Here is a 25047-nt window from a genome sequence, read left to right as displayed (position 1 = left end):
GTATACCCGGTCTATCGACGTTAATCACGATCGAACAGCTGAACCGGTACCAGTGTTATCGCTTGCAGTCAGTCGTCCGTTTTTTCTGCCCGATCTCGTTTCTACACATATTTGCCCGTTAAATCTTCTGTCTCCACCTGGACTTTACGACTATCATATCTATTTGTTACATAATATTTATGGTTGGCATAAAATTCGCCATAAAGTTGTTATGCTCCGGCGCAACGTTTGCAATTGAATTCCTGATATAAAAAAATTACGAATATTATCGAAAGTAAATGTATCCCCCCCCCCGTTCATGTATCAAATGCCTTTTCTTTTAAAGTCAAAAAATGAGACGTAAGTTTAAACATGACTTTTACGCGGCACCAAAATTTAATGATCCTCGGTTCGTTAATAACGTAACATGATTGCCAATTAGCATCAATAAGACTTATGTATAAATGGCAAATTATGAAACTACTTGCGTGGAAATGACATATAACATAACGTAAAGATTTATCACTGGTAATTAGCAAATATTTGGATAATTACGATACACATATGAATATTGAATAATAATTTCAATTAATTTGCAATAATTTTATTTACACATGTATCATTACAACTATTATGGCTTCTAATGGTTTAGCTTCATGTTCGGATAGGTATACATTTGATTTAAATTTTTAGACGAATATCAGAAGGCTTTTCTCCATTATCTCGAATATTTTCGTTTTTTTTTTTCTTTTTTTTCCGATGAGAATCAAAATCGCTCCGAATGAACGAAAAGGAAGAACCTCTCGTTGACCAGAGAAAATACGTACGAGCACTCTCGCGGCTTTTATGCTAATACCTATAAACTCCGACCCAATCGTCGCTGTTATTATCGAGGCTACTACGGTCGATCGTAAATCTCTCGCACGACGGCTGGACGTTTCAAAAATGGCTCCTTCCGAGATTCGCGCGCACTCGAACTCGAAGAGAGGCGTGTGTGCATGCTGATCCGCACACACACACCGCTCGTATACACCATTGTTGGTACTCTCGAGGAGAGCCGTCTCACCATATGCGGCAAGGCCGCCCGTCCGTGTGGTACTGGACCTCATAACGGGCTCCGCCGTACTCTCTCGCCGTTATCGTGGAAAAAATCCGGAAAATACGACCGATTTTTTTGTTGTGCTCCTTGCAAAGATTTAAAGTCCTATTTCGCAATATATCATTGTGTATAAATTATAAAATATAAGTAGATATCTAATAGTAGAGATAGAATTTATGCGAGGAAGATATGATTACGGAAAACGATGATAATTTCATTAAATTTATTATGTCTAGTCTTCTGTTTTATCAGTGAAGTTGCACAGCTCGACTGAAAGATCAAATCAAAGGAGAAAGAATTAAAATAGACAATAAATGATGTTTTTTGTTAAGGCCTTTTATTAATCTTTTTATATAGTTTTTGGTCAATTTATAACTGTTCGTAGATAAAATAATGTAACATAGGCAACGTTGCATATAATAATAATAGCAATTAATCTTCATTATCCTCTTGATGATAATAATCATAATAATAATAATACTAATAGTAATCGTCGTCGTCATAGCGATAGCTGCAATAATCATATTAATATTGGGATAATCGTCGATATTGCTTAATCGTTAAACGCACGGCCATGAAATCGCTGGGGGGGGGGGGGGGTTACAAAAGCTTAAGACTAAGGATTAGCCGTCCGGCGCCTAAGATACTGCGCGCTGTAACGAGGAAACGAGTAATATTTCTCTTACTATCGAATCGCCCTGATACGCTATTACGATGCTGTGACTCTTAAGAAAAGCGAAACTCAGCCGAGCGCAATTTTCGCGAAAATGCAGGGACCATTTCGAATCAAACGTCACCGGATCGATCGTGTCGTATTGCATTATCGAATATCGAATATGCGCGAGTACTCGAGATCTTACTGCGACGCCACATTGCTCCATCCTGCAATTTTTCAATATAAAGAATGTAACTTTTCCCAATATATGGATATCATTCTTTTTTATTTGTTGTTCCACGCGTATTGTTCCATACGTATTCTATTTCTCAGGATTAGGAAAATAACGATAATATCGCTTATCAAAGAATTGATGCCTTCATGCAAATTAAGAAAAATATAAATGTTTTTGTGGGCAAAAGCTGCGACGCAAAGATCTTACGACGTACGCGCGCATCCGATATAAATGTCCGGGTACCTTTGACTTTCGCTGAGAATGATATTCGCTGAGAACGGTATTCAGTATATTTAACCCTTCAATGACGGATACTCAATTCTCCGTACGAAAACGCGAAGAATTTTCATGGGATATGTGCACGCCACATAACAACACCGACACACCTGCATTATTATTTAAGCGACTTTTGATTCTCGCAATACACCGTCCGAAGTATTATTTTCCGCGCACTACGCTAGCATCCTACGTATCGAGAAGACCAAATATAAAAATACGTATTCTTATACCTTTCGCTAAACTAACGAGGCGCAACAAATAACCCCGTATTAATCGCGGGCGAAGATTATCGAAGGATTAAGTCGGTTTAACTTAGCAGAACGTATTTTATACTTAGAGAACGAAGATATGCTTCTAACAACGCATTCATTATATTTACAGAAGATGGAACGCCTTGTCCGCGCAGCACCGAACTCCAGGTCGCAGGTAAGCCCGCCGTGTGTTCCCTCGGACAATCCGTTTACGCGTATGTGTGTACATTTACCGGACATCACCGCGAGCCCTTTCAAAGCGAAGTACTAAGTGGTACAACACAATGGCCATTTACAGACTAGAGATCAATTTAATATAATTACAAGCCAGGGATAAAAAGATTTGTTTCGCCGAAAAAAAAAAAAAGTTCACGGAGATATATTTACAAGTAATGCTTCGGCTCGCGTATATACGCGCGCATGGAAAACACGTTAGCGTCGTTCATGCGCGTAAGACACACGCATATAGGAAATCGCTCGAATTCCGAATAAGGCAAGACGGCTCGAATCCGTCGCGGCTAATCCCCGCTCTGCGTGTCGGCGGGATACTCGCCTCAATTCTCGCGCATTTCCTACGGTGATCGATACTGTAACGTACGTCTATAGCAGACGATTAGAGAAGACTTTCCTGAAGGATCCGGCGGCGGAAACGAACGGGAGAAAAGACCGACAACATCATCGTCCGAATATCGGAGACACCCTCGCTACTCGCGGTCGTCGCTACATGACCGTCTAACTAGTACACACTGTCTAACTAGTGATACTAAAAAATATCCATCTTCCAGGCTATTCGTCGACAAAATAAACTTTTTTTTTTCCTCTCCGCTTTAGTCCGTTACTAAGACACTTGGTAAAAAACTTGGCGCTACGCTTGCGTTTGGTATAAAAAACAGTTAAACACTGGAATGGCATTCGTCCGACGACACACGTCGCTATCTACACAATGCAGTCTGCTTCACATTAGGCGATGACGGGGAGATGGGGAAGGGGAAGGGAGGGGGATCGTTTGATTTTTCATTTAAATCTCTTTTATTCGATCTTCAATGTCTAATCAATTCCTTCTCATCTGTCTCTCTTGTTCTCCTTTACTTTTCCTTCTCTTTCAGTGAGCTCGTTAACGTGTAATAAATCATCTTTGATAAATATATCCAATAAACTATATAATTCTTTAAATAAAAATGATTAGGCGCTGATATCAGGAACGATAAAAACAATTGAGTGTGCAATTGTTACAAGTTTTTTCGACGATTGTTAAATTTAAAATTTTTCGATTATGTAATCTTGAAAATCGACATCGTCAATCTTTAAAATACTCCTCTTTTGCTTCGTTAGAATTCAAAAAATTATGTTTCGATGTATACTCTCAACGATAATTCTTAACAGTAAATTTTTGTTTGAAGAAGATTTTACATGATAATTTAAAGATAACCGTTTTAAGGCCAATAATCGATAAGCATACGAGATGTAATTAAATGATTGAAATTCAATTGGGAAGTCATTAACGTAAGCCTCGCTATAGCGTTAATTGCCCACTTTTGATTCCACATTGATCAACTGAAAACTCGTTCGCAGGACGAATTTCCAACTCGTTCAACTTTCATTCTGTTTCTGTCTTTCTCTTTTTCATTGTCTATCGTAAACATTTCATACTTCAGCACCATCTAAGCACCACCCCGATACGTGACTACTAAGAACTACTAACTGATTGACCCCGTACCGTTAAGGCCCGTTAAGTTACTCTCTGGTCGGACGTCTTCGATCTGCGATAATAGTTGTTGAAGGTATAGGCGAAGAGCAGAAATAGAAAGCAATTCTAAGCATTGTCGACATCTCGAGCGCAAAAATATAATTATCTAAATGACAAAAAGGCATTTAATGTTTTCAAAAGTTTAAACCTCAAAATATTGGAGAACTCGTAAAAATCTAGATTCACAAACTTTTGAAATCTCAATTGTCCGATTTGAATAAATTAAAATTTTTACTGCTTAAGTCAAAACTTTACAGAATTTTATTTTTATTGAGCTTGAAAAAGTAATTATATATCAAATATAATTTAAATCGATTATCTAATTTATAAAATTTAAATCGAATATGACGTACGTAATTGGATGTACAATCAAATATAATTTAAAATCTGTTTTCATATTCTATTTTTAATACTAATCAAAGGTATTTCGTAATACGTTGTAAAAATAAAAATTTTATTCCAATAATCAGCATGCAATAAAATTCAGTCCTCATCATTCCATTTTTTTTCTTTGCTTATACAAATCTATAAGATATAAGAGCTTTGCATCTCTCGAATATCTTTTCATTCTACTACTTCAAACTATAAAATCCTTCAGCTACAAAATATTTTTATCCTCGTTGTGATCCAAAACGTCCGACCTCATTTATCAAATCAAATCAAGAATCAAGCACGGCGAGAAGCGTAATTATTTACGCGCGCGCTTGACTACCCTTATTGACGTCAGCACCTACTCGATCAGTCTAACTTAACCTAACGCGCAAAGGCTACCTGGGCTATTGCGATCCTCGTGGCCGAAGGGGAAGAACCACCCTCAAACACTGTCCGACGCAACAGACATCGGTCTCTTGTAAGAGAGGGCACGAGGTACCGGTATCCTCGAGCATCCTTCCTGGGGTTTCGGATCCTTTCTTGGGGTGACCGATACATGAACGTCCTGGGGCACTGTCATCGTCCCGTTACTATCCACCCACACTTTGGCAAAGTCCATGTCCGCGGTACCATCGGTCGAGGTGGTCTGGTAGTCTCTCAGAAGACCCTGCAGCTTTTGCACCATTTGACGCTCATCCTTCAAGTCGCCCAGTTTCTGCAGGATCTGGTCAAGCAGTGGATTCGTCGTTTTAGTAGGTGACGATTGGAGGGAAGCTGTGCCCATGGGGGTCCGGATTCTCCTGCCGTTTCTATCGTATTGGACACTAAAATTCGGGCTTGGCCGGGATTGTAGACTTTGTCTACCTGGACTCTTCCGTGAGAAGCTCGGCGTCGTGGTGCACGTGACCGGCGTGGATTTCGGATCCAAGAAGGTATCTGTCTGGATGCTGGCCCGCCGCCTAGTCTGTCGACCGTTCCACGTGGCGCTACTGCCGACTGGCGCTTGGGAGAACTTGGATGCGCTTATTGGCGACAACGCCTTGCTGATACTTCCAGTCGGCGTTGACTTTCGTAGCGTCCCGTAGCTTCCGTTGACCTTGTTGCGAATCGAACCTCCGCGGTTCAGTGGGCTACCTTCCGGGCTGGAATTGCTGTCTTTAGGCGTCTTGCTACCAGACGACGTCTTAGATAAGTTACTGTTCTCTCGCGCGATGGAACCGGCACGGGGAGTTCTGTCACCTGTCGATGAGGACGTCGCGCTCCTGGACGGGGATGAGACTCGTAAGGGACTCGCCAGTCTGTCCTTCCGGACTACCTTGCGCAGTCCGGTCTCGATGCTGTCAGTCTCCACGCCAGATCTTTCCTCGGGTTCCGCTTTTGGAGGTTGCTCTGAAACAGGCAAAGGAAAGACGCGTGTTTACGCTGGATATCCGAAATTATAATCTGTGATTAATTAACTCATTTGTTGATCCAACAATTTCAAGTTATGTTACAATTAGAATAGATAAAAAGTAATATTGAAACGTTCACGGAAGATACAATTTTCCGATACAATTGTCAAATACTTTAAAATTATCTTTCTGATACATAAAAGAGTAAAAAAGTATATAATTTGATATACAAATATATTAAATATAATTGTATAATTAATTAATTATTTTAGCAAGTGCTATACAAATGTAGATGTAGTACGAAATCAGTTTCTTTATATATTTCCTGGCAGTTATGTTGATATTTTTATTATTACGTAATGCGTATTATATAATAATGATAAAATGTATACGTATCTTCGTAATTGCTCTTTATTATCATAAATTTATTACGAAAATTAATAAATTCGACAGAACTCATTAATTATAGCTGCAGCTTGAAAAAATGCTTCTGTTTCTATCATTTAAAACAGGAAACTATGAATTACATAAGTAAAGTTACACAATTTTGTAATTAGCATTTCAACCTTGTCGTTTCCGTGTAGCAATCCATCAGCGTGTCATTATAACGACATTTTCGATGATAAATGAACGCGCATTACAATCGTATTCGGAACTGAGCCGATTTTTTTTTTTTTTATTATCGAGAGGTATCAACTTTCACAAACACAGTTCAGAATCTGAAAAATATCAAATCTCTCCATTTAGCACATTTAACATAAACAAGGTAAAAGAGCAAACCCTGACACAATTCAGAATATTCGTCCTCTCAATTTGCATCGACAAAAACCACGCACCTGCGAAACAAATATAAAATCCAAGGCAAATAAAATCTTTTATCGGGACTTCCAAGAATGGTTATCATAAATGTTCTACTGCTTTATGTAATGCGAGCTTGGGATTTTCTACATAATTCTTACGTAACACCTTATTTAAAATTTTATATAGATGTCACCGTTATGTTCCATTGACTTCACATAATTTGCGATGCTTATATAATTTTCATGATATATATGTGTATTTAGCGTTATTGATATTAATGTTAAGACCATTAATATCATTTGAGCGTAGGTTACATAGAGTCCTTATTATCAATTGCATGAATATTTTCATCTATTACTGAAAGAGAAACAACGTTAAATAGAATTGCATTGCAATTTTTTCCACACAAAATTTTCCGTAGGAAATTGGACTTGTCCATCAAAATTTATATCGTGATATGTTGCTTTATTAAATCAGATTAGAATCAACTTTCGTATGTTTCTTATGAAGTGATGTCACCACGTCGCATTTCGTCCCACATTTCATTTTCGCACGCACCCACGTCTAAACTACAGAGAAAGTCCATTCTTCGCCGAAGAAGAAAAATTAGATTTTTAAATTCATGTATCGATGCCATGCGAGAATGGCGTCGATTCCATCAGAACAAACGTACAAATAGGAAAATAGTAATCATGGGAAATGGCGATCACCTTCTTTGCTGAGTTAGAAAGAAAGAAACGACATTTCGAAATAGGATCCGTCGAATGTTGAATTTAAGCTTTATTAGAGTTTGAAAAAATCAATCAGATTCTCGATAATACATTGCGCTTTTTAATCCGATCGGTAAACCGAATTCAAAAACGTTCGCATAAATATTAACCCGTTTAGTTGTTGAGCTACAGTGGGCGTACGTACATTCGTACTTGTAATTAAAATCCAAGAATCGAAAATCTATTTCGAGATCTCGTCCTAGTTACACGGTGCTGGTCAAACTGGATTCAACCTTCATCGATCTAAGGAATCCTTGGAACTTGTTATTAAAATTACGTAAATAAATTACTAATTGAATTTGTTGAAGAAACTTGCGTTCACGTTCATGCTAAACGCAGTTTTAATGTTTGGTTCGATATTATGACATCTGTTCGATATTGTATAAGATGTTTATAACATATAAGAAAGTAAGTACATAATTTACGGAGATTTATGATGTATAACCAGAAAATTATGTATTTCGTTTAAATACTTCATCTGTATCATTCGATCTACAATTTTATTTTCACAAAAAGAAATTCAATTCTAAGAACGAACTTATCTTTCATCTGCGAAAAACTCCACTGGTAAAATGGTCAGAAAATATTGACTTTTTAAATGTTTTTTTACTATCCTACTAGTGAAGTTTTTCGTAGATGAAAGATAAGTTTATTCTTAGAGAGAGAGAATTAAAAATACAAAGTGGCTAATTTTTCTTGTTGCATTACCTTTTTTTTACTAAATAAATGATTGAATTGTTGAAATAAATTACCAATTAAAGAATGCGTATTAGTAAAGAAAAATAACGTAACAAGAAAAATTAGCCTTGTATTTTTATCTCATCCAGGAACTGTCGCAAAATAACTTCGTGTTACGTTGAATATTGTCAGATGACGGCGACACGCTCAGAAACGTTGGAACGAATCCGGTGAAATCGTGAAATTCTTTTTGCTACCTTAAAAAATTGCACATCGTTACCGGACCCCATTCTCAATAATACTTGATGTACGATGTGACGAATGAGCATTCCTTAAAATCAACTCATAAGATACTTTTTTATAACTTCCAATCTTTTTGATTTTGATTTCTATTAATAAGATTTAATTTACAAGGTTTACAAGGTTGAAAATATATATATATATATACCTGTAGTAAGTGATTATTGAATCCCACTTAACTGGATGGCAATAATTATATAAATTTTTAAAGCGATCTTCCAACATAATCAATTTAATTCTTGAAGCGTACACGAAAAGGATTTTGTAGTTATATATGATCTTAATATATTTTCACGGTTGTCTCGCCTACCTGTCTTAATCGCCGCGATTTTGTTTTTACTCTCGGTGCCAAGGAGAAGTTCTCTCGCCCGAGTGAACGCGGATCTCCTTCGAAACCGAAGCGAAACGCTTGGTATGCGAACGTGCTGACGTGCATCAGGGTGCACATCGCATGCATATCTCTTGCCGTTAAAACAAGTCAACTGCCTCGATGCACGTTTTTGGAAAACATACGCATATGCGCGGTCTAGCGCCGTCGCATAAATTAGAGATACCGATGTAAATGAACGAGTCATCGGAGGTCGCCCCTGGCAGTTTCGCGTAAATCCCAATAAAATCCCGCAGGAATGACTGATCCGTACAGTTATTTGGACTTAGCGAACCCATGGACCTGAGGCTCAGTATACACCGCGGATATTTGCATACATTTACACATCATATATTCTCATAAACACATGTTTTTGAGTGATAGCGTAATAAACACTTCAAGAAAAGTGGAATTAAGATACGATCTAATCTAAATAATAAGAAAACTAGAGATAACTAGACCTATGTATATATATGTGTTTGATAGGAAACAAGACAGCGACAGCTAAAGCCTATATTTATGTGCATATCTTAATTTTTTTTTAAATTCAATTTCAAGATATTTTACTTGCCTACAGAACTCCTCTGAACGATCCTTTTATTTCTCGCAAAATGTAACGCGAAAGTTTATCTCGATCGTATCGAGACCGAAAATAGACTAAGACGATATGATATGTGAGAGAGTCAATTTTAATTTTAAAATAAATTATTAACGGTTGGTTGATCCAACTTTTTGGGAAACCTATCAGGTAAATATGTGTATGTCTTTATTTATTTAATAAAAAAAATGAAGACAGATTTGCTTATCTGATAGGTGAGTTTACCAAGAAGTTGGAACGACCGGCCCTATATTCTGTAAAAAATTATTTATATACAAAAGAATCATGTACGTGAAAGAGGAAATATAAATAACGTAAATAAAAGAGAAAATAAATATAAAATATATAAATGTATAAAAAATATGTATGTTTTTATATACAGAATTTCAAATTACGATCTTTAAATTATATGTATAAGGTAGTTTTTTGCAATTATTTAAATAAATTCTACTTGTTTGCAAAGTATCATAACACATTATAATAATGAATTATAATCATGAATTATAATAATGAATTAGAACCTGAAAAATATACTTCATGAAAATCTTAAAGGAATTTCGAGACGCAGTTATAAACTTATTACAAACACGCAATTTCAAGTCAAAAACAAACATCCCGTTATATACGTCGTCACGTTTTGAATTATAAGTTTAATAAGTTTTTCCTTTTAAAAAGTTGTTGTTTTCACGTCACTCTACGTGAATAGCGTCCAGGTCACCGGGTTAAGTTAGAGCCGTCCCCAAGTCCGGGCGATTTGCCACGAGGAAAAGCGTCCGGACGATCGAAGCGGGTCGCGGCTGGCCGCGACGGATTTTTTTTTCTTTTTTCCACTTGCGGCAATGCGTCAACCGCGTCAAGTGAGTCGAGTGAGTGCCCCGAGTACACGAACGCTCGCTCAGCTCGCGTGTGTTCAAGGCGAGAGTGTTATCGAGGATCGACCGGCGGCGATTGTTCCCGAGGACAGGTTGTTGGAAGATCGCCCACGCTCCGAGCGATCCCTCGCATAATCGGCGGTCGTAGCACCGGCTAAATGTCAGCCCGGCCCAGCCCGGGACGCACGGTTTTATAACGCCGTTCTGCGCGCCCGTGTACTTTGAATATTAATCGTTCGCAGGGTGGTCCGAATGTGTCGGGGTCGGGCGCCCGTGGACGATTTGTAGAGAGAGCCCGAGGTAATTTGACGGTGTCCTCGCGTGTGTGTTCGAGCATACGCGCGAGACACGATTCACGAGCCACTATCGAATATCGCGTCCGAGGTCTTTGTCATGTTCACGATTGACAGGGCGATCTCGATGAATCGATATAAAAGGCCCGCCCGGTCCCACGTCAACGGCGCGCGTGTAATTAATGCCGGGACGTACGTACGTTCAAACAGCGAAACGTCGTACGTGTGCGTGGATTCGTATAAATTCTCAATAATTTGCGCACATTGTATGTAAATCGCGTGGGATTTATGCGACAGTTCGATCGAGCTAGGGAGATGCAAACTAGACTTTCATCGCGCGGGGTCGTAAGATAGCCTTTACCGGCTCATTTAAGCGTACGTACGGGCCAACGGGATTCTCGGATCTTTACATCAATTTCTGCTTGTCAACGAATTATTTCTTCCCTAGTTGAAAACACGACGTCAACAAATTGTTTTGAATCGTGAGAAAATATGCCCACGAACCACGAGATCGCGTTTGCATATCGGGCTGCTGTCTGCTTAAATAGACGCATCGTTATATTTATGAATGGCTTTAGCAAAAGGTTATGAGAGAGATAAGTTAAAGAAATAAATAAAGTAGTACAAATCCTTCCATTGTGACTGTGGCATTGCCCAATTAGAAAACAGCCTGGCACAGTTTGAGTGCACAAAAGAGAATCGATCAATTTCCAAGATTCTTTATCTTCAACGTGTTTTTTTTCCCCCTTCGTACAAAGCAAAACTTTCTCCGCGCGTATTACACATCTTTGTCTTTTTTCTTGACAAAGGAAATTTATCTACCGTCTATCTCTACCGTCGCGTAAAGCGGCCTTTGCGAGCGAATTAATTCGTCGTTGTCGATATACCCGCGAGATCGACGAGGCGGAGATAAACGTCGCGCGCGGCCGAGTATTAAATTCCGCGCGCGCGCGATCTCGTTCTCTCTATTTTCGCGTACAAAGCAGCTCCTTCGCTCATCCGCCGCCTAATCGAGTTTAATCTCTCGATTCGCGTCGGTCGAGTTTTTTTTCTCCGTCCCTCGCCCCGACACGCGACATCGCCTCCTCGTCCGTCGCACAATGCGCGTTTGTTCGTCGAGCGCGGCGCGCATCCACGTTTTCTCCTTCTTTCTCTCTCTCTCTCTCTTCCCGTTTTTTTCTCTCTCCTCTTTTTTGTCCCTCCACACTCTTATTAATTTCGATGACTCGCTCGGTTGATGACGGCGAGTGCACGTCCAAACCGCCGGGCACTCGAGACTGATCACCGTATTCACTCGGAACAGCGAAAACGAACGTCGCGAGACCTTATCAATCTCCCCCGAGAACAGAAACGATCCATTTTATCATTGATATAAGACGGTGGTCGTGTCTCGGATATTACATAAAAGGACGAATGTTTTACTTTCGCCGTTGCGAAACACGCGGGGGGAAGGGGGGATTTCCGATTAAATCCCGCGCGAGACGCGATAACGAGAGAATATATGTGTAATACCGGCGTCCACTTACTTTGACAATCGGCAACCGTGGGCGAGCCCTGCGTGCTGGCGGAATTCCCGTTGGCGGTGGACGACTGGACGGCACCGAGGCTACGATAGCCCTCGTCGGACACCTCGCTGCAATTGTCCGAGTGCTCTCCGTCACCGTGCGGTGACTTCTGGGTGTTCGCCGTGGTGTCTTTGCCGAACGGCGTCTCGAGGGCCGGCTGCTCCTCCTTGCTCGGCGTCGGGCTGCGGCTGCCGCTCGAGTCCTCGCTGCACTTGTAGCTGTAGATGGTAGGCTCGTACTTCGGCGTGTCGTCCCTTTCGACGGCCCGGCGTGCCACGCCGCCCTCCACGACGTATCGCTTCGTGAACTCGCCCGGCACCTTCAGGCCGCACTCCTGAACGGGGTTTAAAAAAGGAAAATCCCGTTGTACTCTTTTTCTCCTCCGGCATGCACTCATTATCATAAGGTCTCGCGAAATCATAGAAACTAATGTAATTAAAGGCAATTCCAAAATGGTGCCGCAAAAAGAGTTCAAAGTCGTCGAGGTACATTCGAAATTTAAAATGTTTACATTCAGGTTTCTCCCGAAATATTTTCCCTCGCGGCGCAAAAGATAAAACTTACCCGACTGTTTTCCTGCGGTTTGCCGTGATACGTCGGCGAGCGCGCCTCCTCGTTGGCATTTCTCCTGGACGACTCCGTGCTCTTCCGCGGTGTCGGGCTTCTCGATCTCAGATTCGCCCTGGGCGTCGGCGACCTTGATCTCTGTTTCGCCAAGTCGGCCTGGTGATTCGGGCTCGCCAGCAATTTCCTGTGAGGCGTGGGACTTCTCGAGCGCTTCTTCTGCTCGTCGCACGGCTGCTGCTGATGTTGTTGTTGATGTTGTTGTTGCTTGCTGCCGGTTGTCGGCCGGTGAGGTGTGGGCGATCGCGAGCGATTGCTGGAAATGCTTCTGGGTGGTGCGTGCAGCTGCGCCGATTGTAGATTCTGCACCGAGCCGACGCTCGACGCGGAACTCCGTCGGGTTCTCGGAGGTGATGATCTGACGGCGAAACAAACCAACGGCCGGGCGTTAACGGCGGAATTGATGTCGGTCGTTACCCGGGGTCGCGCTGACCCGGGAATTTTCAGTTTCCGCGATGGCGACGAAATGTCACGACGGTGTATAGCGCGTCGCCCGCGCGGACTTATAAGATAAGATCGGGAAGATTTATAGGAAAAATCGCGCTAGCGTAGGTAAACTCACTTCGCACTTATCTCTCGCAAGAGATATGACACAATATACGGTGTAGTCTCTGCTTTCACGAGAAAAAAAAAAGGCTATTTCTCTTTTATGCAAATCTAATGCACTTATGAACGGTACTGTAAGCCGCATAATGTATGCATAACGCGTGTTTATGCATCCACGTATTTTACTACCCTATAGTACGCGGAGTGACTTGCGACAGAATGTCGATAGTTCAGGCAGCGTAGCCAATGCAACATCGGATTTACAAACTGGATGGTATTTACACTCAAAATGTAGATAGGCAATAATCATGGTCGTATATGATTAGCATTGAATATAAAATAAAAAGTATTGGTTTCAAAGGAATAAAAATTTTGTTATTTAAATTAGCCTTGAAAATATTAGCGCAAGATGGATATGGCTAAAAATAAATTTTTAACGGCTCGTAACTTGAAAAATACATTAATAAATAAACGTATAATTAAAAACGAAACGTAAAAGGATCATAAAAAGAACTGCACACACTCACCGTTCGTAATGCACCTGCGCGTTGCCCAGATCGAAGGATCCACCAGCTTTTTGAATGAGCTTCGCCGAGATCATCGAGCGATGTGCTTAAAAAAAAAAAAAAAAAAAAAAAACTCGTCGTTAGCTCGTTAGGATAGAAGCTCATGTAGCGAGGATAGAGCTTGATAAAACAGCCGCGGTATACTCACAGTTTCTGCATCGACATGGATCGTGTTTTTCCAAATAGTGGCTGAGGGTATCCCATCCACCGCCGACACGCACCATCACGTGGCTACGCAAAACCCGGACGTAGATCGTGACCTTGGTGTCGCCGATTCGATACTTGCCCTCAGCCACATGGATCATCGGAAACTGTGTCGGGCACGTGCACTCCTCCACGATATCGCGAACCTGCAAGCAAGAAATAATCGCTGGCTTGTAATGTCAGATAATATTTTATATGTGCGTATAAAGGATTAATGTAATATATACATTATAATATACAAATTTTATTACTTCTTTAACTCTTTTCAAAATATTTATAACATTAAAATGTGCGACGTCTTGTTTTTTTTTTGTTTTTTTTTTAGTATTTTCTTTCGACTCAAATATAACAATCTCCGGAAATCTTGACGCGAACCATAGCTTATTATTTTCAGCGTTGCATTCTTTCTCTCTGTCTACACTTCACAAATATATTCTTTAATAATTAAAAAAAAAAGAAAATAGTATGATCGATGTATTTTTAGATTCGATCACAAACCACAAACGCGGTAAAAATATATCAGCTAAATTTGTCTTGTCTTTCCCCGAAACAAACGCAATCTTCTTCTCCGTTGCATTGTTTCACGAAGAGAAATACCGCCGAACCGAAAGGGGAGAGAATATAGAATGCCTCCGATAATTAGTAGGAACGAAACGAAATTCTCGGAAGTCGTACCAGGATGGGTTCCAGTGGACGTCCGTCGTTTCGTTAACAAGGCCGCGAAGAGCAGGTAAAACCGCTCGGCTTCGTCTTTCGAGTCGCTTTCAGCGGCGGCGGTCGCTCGCTGAATCACGTTGAACAAAAACGTAAGAGTCGCTCGTGTAAGATCAATTACCAGCCCGGGAAACCTTGCTTTTCCTCACGAGAAAGTCGCTCCCGCTCGCGGCGTAATGAAGGAAAGGTCGCGCGTCGCGATTTTGTTGGCCAGTTCGCACGTTGTGAACATGAATGTCAGTTTATTCACGTAACACGAATAATACTCTAAAGTCGTAACTACTTGTCATCGATTTTTTTCTTCCATTTAAATCGATATATTTATGTGAAAATTTACAGAATAAAATATCCTTTAGAATCTTTACCAATACCTTTGCATTAAGAATCATCAATTTCCCAAGTTTTTTTACCATTCGCAGTGCCTAATTTCTTAAGAAATTAATTGAATTCATTAATACGCTTGACACTCGAAAGTCCCGTCAAGTGACAAATTCCAAAAAGGGCGGGTTATTTACTTGAACCAGCACTGCGAGAGGGATCGTTTTCACAGGCATTTCGTAAACGCTCGAATTAGAAAGCAGAGAAAATTGCGCGCATTAAAGTTCCCCAATTCTTCAACATTAAAAGAGCGTCCCTTATTATGAAACGAGCTCGTTTCACCTCTCCGACACAAATGCGAGGAAAAAGAGACGCGCGCGACTTCTCTTCCCCTATATCGGGCGAAAACTTTCGAAACGTCAAGTTCGAGTTGGCGATTTCAATTGGAAGGAAGAGATATGCAAGACATGCAAGATGCGAATCTCTTTATCGCCGAATAATAAAATTAAATGGTTCCTATAAAAAATTGCGCAAAAAAAAATGCGCAATCATGGCGCGTCTTAGCATTTGCAGTCGTTACGAGGATTGCGTAGTCTCATTTAATTTTCACGGAATAATTGCACATTTCGCGTAATACATTTCGTGTTTTATGGCTTAATTGAGAAACCAAAAAAAATTCCAATTTAATTCAGAAGGTTTCTGATTGGTCAAATCAAGATATAAAGAAAATTAGTCGGATGTATTCGTCAAGTGAAGAAAAATAAAACTACATGGAAGCATTAAAAAAGAGAAACGTATTCTAAAAACTCGTTACTTATATCCTGAATCTTTTTAATGGAAATTAATTGCATTTTTAAGCAGCGAAATAAGTTTTAAATTTAATTTTCGTGAAGATACATAAACATGCTGTCGACTATATTATAATGTTCTAAATTTTATTAAGATTTTAAAACAAGAATGTATTTGAGACAAATGTTTGAGGCGTCGATTATGACATTATTAGAAATCGCATTTGAAGCCCAATTTTAAACAATACACGCCGGCAGAAATAGAATTCTTCATGTATGTCGACAGTAATTTTTTTTACATATATGTATAACGACACCGGCTGTAACGTAAGAGAGTTGGAGAAACACCTGGTAGCGTACACGCGAGACCTCCTTCCGCTGACCGATTCAATTCCTCAACACCGACCGACGTCCCCGTTGGCGTCGCTCACGATTTATTGTCCCGCGTGTTGTAGATACACGCCCGAGATCGACGTACCGATCGCGATACCCGCGACTCCTTTTCACCCCTCCCGCGTTATCGATCGGATCGGCCGATAAAGCCGGCTGATCGATCGATTCCTCGAGCGTGGTGTCGCAGAATGACGCGCCGCCCGGCGTGTGTGCAGGAGCTTTCGCTTCATATTGATCGCCGCGCGGCCGGGCCGGCGGTATCGCGGTCGCCAATCTCGCGCCGATATACACACGCGAAATACGGGCGTCGTGTCCTTGGGCATTCACGAGGTGGCCACCCACCGTACTCCCCTCCCCCGCCCCCACCCCCACCGACGTCCCTGACGTAATCATTTATCAATGAGCGCGCCGCCGCGCGTCGATATTCCCCGCCGGAAGTGATCATTAGCAAAGGGAGTATCGATGATCGCCGATCGGTGAGATCGGCAGTTTATCGGCGCTTTTATTCGCGCATGCGCTTATCGAGTCATCGAGGCCGCGATTTACGACGTCGAGGGTGTTTCCGTTTGTTGTGTTCCTTGACCCGGCAGCCGGTGGCACCGACACGGTGTGCCGTCTCATTATTATTTTTGCACGTCCCGATGAGGAATCGCCTAAACGTGCTCGGCAATCGGTTATGTTTATCGCGGGGAAGTGAATCGCGAGGAGTGCTACCTCCTTAGATTTTCTACGGATATAGCTGCGCTGCTCCTTGGAAGCTGAGAAATATTTTTCCTTGCTGCCCTTAACTCACCGCGCCTTTTCTTTTTCTAACGGCGTAACCAATTATTCTATAACTCGTTTTGCGGGAGAATTCGACTCGGTTTTTGGAAATAATTTCTCAATTTTCAGCGTTTTTTACAAGATTTATTAAATTTCCGATTCACTTTGACATTCGTACATCAGCAATCGAGTTTATGTAATCGATGATTCGCCTCAGCCGACCGAGCCGACCGATTTTGAATCGTTTCTCTATGATTCGAAGATCGAAATTTTCTCTAACAACGAACAGTAAATCGACCACGCTATCGATCACTCTCCCTTATCGTCGAGTCGGATCACCTTAAATATACAGGATGTCTATGGGAGATCCGATCTAACTTCAAGAACGTGTTTTACTGGTTCCCAAGATCGACCCAGATCCAAGCATCATGTACACGTCCGCATTTACAATCAGTTACGACTGTTTGAAATCCAACATTTACGTGTCAGACAAATTGTTCGGAATAGTTGGGAAACCGCGTCCACGTCCGCTTTATACACGCTTCAATCCCTTCCAGGAATTCCGATGAGCAAGATCGTTGATATATTCAAGAGAAAAAAAAAAACCAATATCGAGACCGTCGGCGAATTTCGCCGTAGAATGTTAATTTACCATAGAAAATTTCGACCGGCCAGAAATGTCATTGTACGACAGCCGAATCTGCGCCGAGCTGTCTCATACTTCCAATTAACACGTTCTCAACGAATTTCTTGGTAAGAGCTTAGACACACGCCTCGCGTGTCACCCGATTTCAGACTCGTGTTCAGCGACATGCTTTTGACACTCGTGGCAATAAAAAAATTATTTATCGACACCGCGTCGTTCCGCTCGCGCAATAAAACGCACGGCTTCGCCGTGTGAAATTCCTGGTCACGGACCACTGGGGAGCGAGCACGTGGCCAGAACCACATCGCGTTTTCCTCCACCGCGAGTGCCAGTGACACTTTTCCAGCGGACGATTTATACGGGCCGCGCGATAAATTAACAAGCGTATTGGTAATAAGCGACCGTCGCGGGCGGGAATTTTCTCGATGACGTAAGGTGACGCGATTTTTTTTTTTTTTTTCTTTTACCCGTCTCGTATCTCGAGGTGTTAAATAATCCATCCGCGGAACGTTACGTCGCGCCGAATGCAAATATGTACGCGGCGAGAAGATATAATAATATCCGTAGTTGTGACATACGTCGCACACGACCGCGCAGCTGCAAGTTTTATGGAGAAATTGTCGTATCATGTGGAACGTAAGTAGATTTGAAAACAAACGGTATATATTTAGTATTAAAATGTCGATACTGATAATGTATTTCTGTGACTTGGTTACAAAATGATGACATATATTATATAAAAATGATATATCGGCCAAAAAATGATCCCGATTTAAATTATCATTTTTTTTCTTAGATGAACGTTCTCAGAAATTTCAGCATGTAAAACTACATTAAGTTGTCATATTAACAAGTTTATTACCTCGTCTACCTCGTAATTATCATAAAAAGTCGATCGATTTCGTCCCTCGGATCTCGCGTGGCCTCGAATTGTTATGCATTAAAAATCCCGCGCGTGTCTCCGTTAATAGCAAGCGCCCTATCTCGCAAGTCTGATACCAATCACGATTGACAAATTGACGCGTTACATAAGACGGAATTGAAAATCTCGGTGCTTGGGCGAGATTGTTTTTTTTTTTTTCATGGAAGGAAACAACTCGGCGGCTCGGTAAATCATCGATTCGTTCGGCCGAACGAGCGTCCCATTGCGAATTCCGAGGGCGTTCCGGCTGACGTCGACTGCGAGCTTCCACTTACGTCACGTTGTCTCTCCTTCCAAATATTTAATCAGGTCGCGGAGTCAGTTAACGAATCCAGTCGCATCGCGTAGCAACCGTACCGCTCGATAATTAATAAGCTTTGTTTGTGCCGTGAGCCGTGGACGTGGTTTGATTACTTCTCATGAGAACGTCAGAAAAACGTCAAAATCTGAAATTACGATTGTTCGAACTTAATTGCATTTGGCATAAACTACGTGTTATTTTTCATAAACTTACAAACAAGCTAATACAATACATCAGTCCAATTGAATTTTCTTCTTAAAAACCCGCAATGGAATTACAGGCAATCGTTTTTTATTAACGTTACTTGTAACGTAAAAGAAAAATGGGGATAATTAGACAATGAGACAGCCAAACGTGAGTATGTCTGGCGCCTTTAGCGCAACGCAACACGCAGTAGCTTTGAGCGGCCGAGAAACACGAAAGGATATCGAACCACGTCACTATGAACTACTGGAGTAGTGAAGTAGTTGGACAATTCACAACGACTACCAGCCGGTTTACATATAAACAAACGTAGAGAACGATTTGCAATTAAGAGCGCACGTTAACGGCGCAGGATTTCGTCGGCTTTACGATGTACGCCTTGTCGCAACCAATCGTTGACTCGACCCTAATGGCACACTGCAGGGCTCGGCCGCGCAGATTTATTTACTCCGCCGATTGCGTTATCGTTCTGCACCGGCCGTCGAGGAGAACCCGTTTCCGAACGCTATTTTAAGAATCAATTACACGAGGTATTAACTCGACGTCATTCGCGTATCATTAACGCGTCGCATTAATTGCGCGGTGGATCGAAACCGGAGGAAGGAACAGAGTCGTCTTTTATATAGAGGAACGAATCGCCGATATATCAGAACTAAGAAATAGCCTATAAACTTTGCCTATATATAGCATGTTGCATCCGATAAACGAAATTGCTTAAAAGTTCGGATGGCGTACGATTTTTTTTACGCTGAGAGATATTTCAACAAAATTCCTTCGAATTACAATCGCTCGATTCCCAAGCGTACTGAAATTTTATACTTTCAGAAATTTCTTAATAAGCCGTAGAATTCATAATCCGTGAAATGAAATGTGAAGGAAAGAGAAAAGCGTACGATGTATTATACTTTGAAAAGAAAACGCAATGCGTACGTGTTAACATATAATCGCGTCTTTCTCATGAGTTTATGCGTTTAGAAAGAAACTTTATGACAAAGAATTTCTACTTTGACTGCATTGACGAGTCTCTCACGAGTCCGTCTCAACAAATGGGTAAATTATCGTTAAATGTTATTGAAACGGACATATGGCGACGTGCGGCTATAGTTTGCGTAACGTATAATCCTTCGTTTATTACGGAATAACGAAAGTATCAATGACGATAATGTAACCGGTTCAACGTCGGTTTTCTAATAGCCGTTAATGCATGTTAGTCTGGCGACAGGCGAAATTTATGGCGTTTATCAAGCGGATCCGGCTCGTTGTCTTTTCAGTCGGCAAATATGTTACGGCAGCGAGACTAATGGGTGACATTAGCGACGATAACAAACACCAAAAATCGATCGCGAAGAAATATCGATTAATTATATACTTAATTGCATCGCGATCTCGAATTATTAGACGGCAATTTTCCAATTGTATTGATAATCGTAAGGGATTGGATGTAGGACACATTCGCCATCTTCGGCCGACCTCTTTCGCCGTCCTCGACCGTTTTGCGACAGGCCAATTGTCTACGAGCTACTGAGTTTGTAGGCTACGCGTTTCCGGTTTGCGAATACGCTTATAGCTCGAATTAAACCACGCGATTTCATTCCCGTTTTGCAAAAGTGACGCATCGATTCTTTAATATGCAGCTTTCCATTTCCTTTGCTGACCACGTCCTTTCTTACTTATTTCACAAAGACAACCGTTAATCTTTTAAGTTTCAAACCTTACTCATGATTTCTTATAAAATTTTAATAAAGATATATCCACACTTAATGCTTAACAGTTTCAATTTGATTAATCTTATAGATCTGTAAATTTTATCATGTTCGAGATTTATATGTAAACCATAAATCTTCATATTTCCAATTCATTGAATTTTTATTCTTAGAAATTGCAATATGGAGCAATGTAGAACTATGGATATCTAGTGGACGATTGGAAACCAATAGATTGATTTTACGGATCGTAGAATTTCCTCTACATTACCCAAATAACCCGTCACAAATTTGTCGTCAGACAATGCTCCGCCACTGGCGAATTTTCAGAAATTTAGCATTCTTGTTAATTATTTGTCAAATTTATAATTAATTTTTCTGAAATATTTTTCACATTGTTAAAATACCTCTTCCAAAAACTAACTCAAAAGACACAAAATTACACCAATGATTATTATTAAATAATGAATTATCGCCTATTTTCAATCAGCTCACAAGCCCTTCAATTTGCAATCGCTTATGACTACAAAGCAACATTGGAAGAAGCGATAGTTTTCTCAGCTCGTTGTGACCAATGTTGATGTTGAACAAACGCGAATTGGGATACATCTTTTCGTACATCTGTACATACGTACATATCGCATGGGACAAATTGTATGGCGCATTGCAGGTGAACGGACAGAATGAATGGTTATGATGCTATAATGCAAGGCCGTCACGGCTTACGTAACACGACTCAACCTAGCGATACGGAATACGGATTAGTATCAGTATATTCGTTTAGAGAGAACGACAAGCTAGAGAAGGACAGAAAGAGAGAAAGGGGGGAGATCGGGCAGGAATTGTATCACCCACGCGTATCGAGATTTGTTGGTCGGTTGCGAAAATTTTTGCGGATAATCGTATCGCTCTATACGCAAAATTACCTCGCGATGCACGCTCCGAGCGATAAAAAATGTGCTGATTCTCGTAAAGCAACTTTCTCGCGCGCGCACGCAAATCGGATGCAGATAGAGATCTTTGCGCGCATAGCGCGCGCACTAATGAATTGCACGTAGTGCGTTTGGAGTTAAGGCGATAACGGGATTTGGTTAAATCTGGCTTAGGCAAGAATCGTAGCGATAATTACGATTATCATTGTATATCGTTTACACAAAATTACATTTCGCAATTAAGCTATTAAAAAAACAACACTGCCGCGCAACTTTTTCATTCTCTCGCCTCTCCCCACTTCAACATGTCACACTAATTCACCGGGAATTAGTATTGTACTTAACATCCCATAATGAAGTATCGAATTATTGAAAAATATAAATTGCCACTAAATGTTCACTAAACCAGTGTGAACAAATTGCCAGTTAAATCGACCGCTTCCCTTTGGCATTTAGACAGTTTATGTAGATAATATAGATAATAAGATGTAGAAATATTTTAACGTAGATGTAAGTCTAATCGTCCTACAGCAACAATCGGTCAATTATAATAATTCATACTGCCCATGCATATTTATTTAGATGCCCACCGGGCTCCCTCGTGCACAGCTGTGCACGCTATTGTAAATGCGATTTCCATTATATAAGATTTTCGTTACCGATCCATAAATAATCCGCGCCGGCGAAATCCCGCCTGCCGAATTGTACTCCTGTGGCGCATACCTAACGAGTTAATTCGAATCGCTCGCGTGTCTGCGACACAAGCGATCGCGCGCGTTATTTACGTTCATTAATTTATACATATAGTATATCGTAACTTTATGTTATCGCGGTTTAATGAACAGCAGCGGCCACGCCGTTTAATTACTCCACGTGTTACATGTCGGGTCTCGTAAGCGCCACCGTCGTACGCATATTAAAAATCGACGTAAACGGTAACATATCGCAATTACAATTCTCAATACTCTTTTCTTGTTCTATAAGATTCTCGAGAAGGGGTGTCTACAAAGTTTCAATCAGTTATTAATTACGCGATGTAAGAAAGCCCAGGGAATCCGACGAGGGGAAAAAGAGTGATGACTCCTCAAGGAACATGTCTCTCTTCCTTCCTGCCCGCAGCACATCGATGACTTTCTAATATCCGACGGCGAATCCGCGTGACGCATCGAAGAGCCTACGGGGGAGGGGGAGGCCACGGCGAATTAAAAAGTCGCGCGGCAGGTGCACTTCCTGTGATGAAACGCGCGAAGGAGCCGACCGCGGTAAATCCTTTCCCTAATTGACGACCATTAAATCTCTTCACGGCGATCGATCAACCGTCCTACATACACGCGCGGCCGTTTCTTTGTGACACTGATACGCTTCGCGTGTAACGCCCTGACGACCGAGCAAAAGGCACAGCCGGTTTCAATCGATGCACTTGCGGTATATACGCCTTGACGAACGCAGACAATCGCACCGTACTGGTAAGTACCGGGAGGTTTATGCCGATTTTATTACGTTGTCAGAGAGACGCGCGCGCAGCCCCATTGACATACATTATTTCTTATGTCATCGAGGATTCTTGTGTCATCGAACGTTGCTCGATGGGGAGGGAAGCAGAGAGATCGAGAGTCCGTGATAGAATTGACAACAAAGGTCTCTCGGTAAATTACGCAAAACAATTTTTTCACAAAACGGCACTTACATTGAAAGAAGTGTCCTTTCTTCGCGCTTGACGCATAGAAAGGATGTTTCTTTCGACAAGTAATTGTGGCTTTCCAAGGTGATATTGCGACGGATAGACGGAAAACGGAATAAGCGTCGTGAATAGATTATTCTCCGCCAAGCGGAAAGCCAGAAGAACGGGTTTCGAAACTCGGAAAAGGTTAATACGGCGAGCACGTTTCCTCGATGCGCAAAATAAATCACTAATTACCGGAGGGTGTCTTCTTTTAGCGCAATTAATTTATAGACTTTGCATAATTGCCGGCTGCCGAGGTAGGATCGTATATTTCCCAAGACAAGCGGAATTATCCCCGATTTTACATCAGACATACTTTATCGGCATGCGATATTAATAATCCTTGTTTATTACCGTGTATTGATGTTAACTAAATGTTAGATACAAAGATTAATTTGTCTTGATCGTTTTAGAATGACTTACAGCTAGTCTTGATTAAATAGCTTTGATCGGCAATACTAATAATCCTTTCATAAATTAAAGCGCCGTTTTATCATAACCGGAGAAAAAATATTTAAACAATTTAAACATTCCACACAAATCTACCTATAAAAATAAACTCATTTTATCCCCGATTATTTTCATCTCTGTTTATCGTTGAGATTTAATAAAAAAAAAACTTTACAAATAATAAGTAAAATTTTGCAAAACATATTAATAAGAAATAAGCTATATGTAATATGCATCCTAAGTGTGTGTGTACATATTTCAAGATACAATATACGCTGCAATTTTCGCTGATCGAAAGGAGTGAGAAAAGGAGTGATTATCCGGAATTTGCATCCCACAGGCGCGCGTGCTCTCTCCCCCGCGGGAGGAGACTCGCTCCTGCGCGGGAAGAGAATAATTCACCGACAAGATCAGGAGATCGGCCGTCTCGGGCTGCGTAGATTGCGACGTGGATTGCGCGGCATGCGCCGTCAGTATGCAGCCGCATTTGAGAGGACAAGAACGTTGAACGCGGTGGAGGAGGAGGCACGCGCGCGCGCTGAGGTCACGCGAATGTAGACCTCGAAGACGATGATGGAGGAGAAGAAGCGGATGCAGGAGGAAAGTTCCTCGCGGTGCCCCGGCGGCGGCGACGGCGGCGGGATTAATTTTCCTCGCGTTGTTATGTTAATAGATACGTCGACACGCGGAAGTATTGCCGAGAATATACGAAAGGTTGCGCGCGGAACAAACGAGAAGTGTCCCGCGGCCTTTTAATGCGCTTGTCAGCGACGTTACTGCGCTTGAACTGCCATCGATTTTACAATGTTACGCGCCCGCGAAGAAAGTTGCCACGGATCGAATGTACAGGGTGTCCCGAGCCTATCCTTCGAGTGATGAGAAATTCGCTTCCCATGCAAGACTATCACAATTGCAGTTATTTCCCCCACGAGTGTATTAATTTTTTTTCTCCCCATCGAATAGATAAACAGATTATTTTTCTAGTTAATTGTAAAAATT

At 41.3% G+C, this 25047-nt stretch overlaps 1 protein-coding gene and 1 long non-coding RNA gene across 2 annotated transcripts in view; one reads left to right on the top strand and one right to left on the bottom strand.

Moving 5' to 3' along the window:
• Positions 1–25047, top strand: part of LOC118645321 — an 87514-nt gene that overhangs the window by 25662 nt on the left and 36805 nt on the right. The gene's annotated exons all lie outside the window — the stretch shown is intronic.
• The window catches only part of LOC105838292 (GAS2-like protein pickled eggs), a 63894-nt gene continuing 40245 nt past the window's right edge, over positions 1399–25047 (bottom strand). The window contains exons 4-8 of the mRNA XM_012683750.3: positions 14137–14338; positions 13950–14034; positions 12817–13234; positions 12214–12586; positions 1399–6006 (exon numbers count right to left, since the gene is read on the bottom strand). Coding sequence (XP_012539204.2) covers positions 5060–6006; positions 12214–12586; positions 12817–13234; positions 13950–14034; positions 14137–14338 — 2025 coding nt within the window. The 3' untranslated portion in view covers positions 1399–5059. The remainder of the gene's footprint in view (positions 6007–12213; positions 12587–12816; positions 13235–13949; positions 14035–14136; positions 14339–25047) is intronic.

This window comes from Monomorium pharaonis, chromosome 4 (assembly GCF_013373865.1).
Source record: "Monomorium pharaonis isolate MP-MQ-018 chromosome 4, ASM1337386v2, whole genome shotgun sequence".
NCBI lineage: Eukaryota > Metazoa > Arthropoda > Insecta > Hymenoptera > Formicidae > Monomorium > Monomorium pharaonis.
This window is presented reverse-complemented; position numbering and strand designations above follow the sequence as displayed.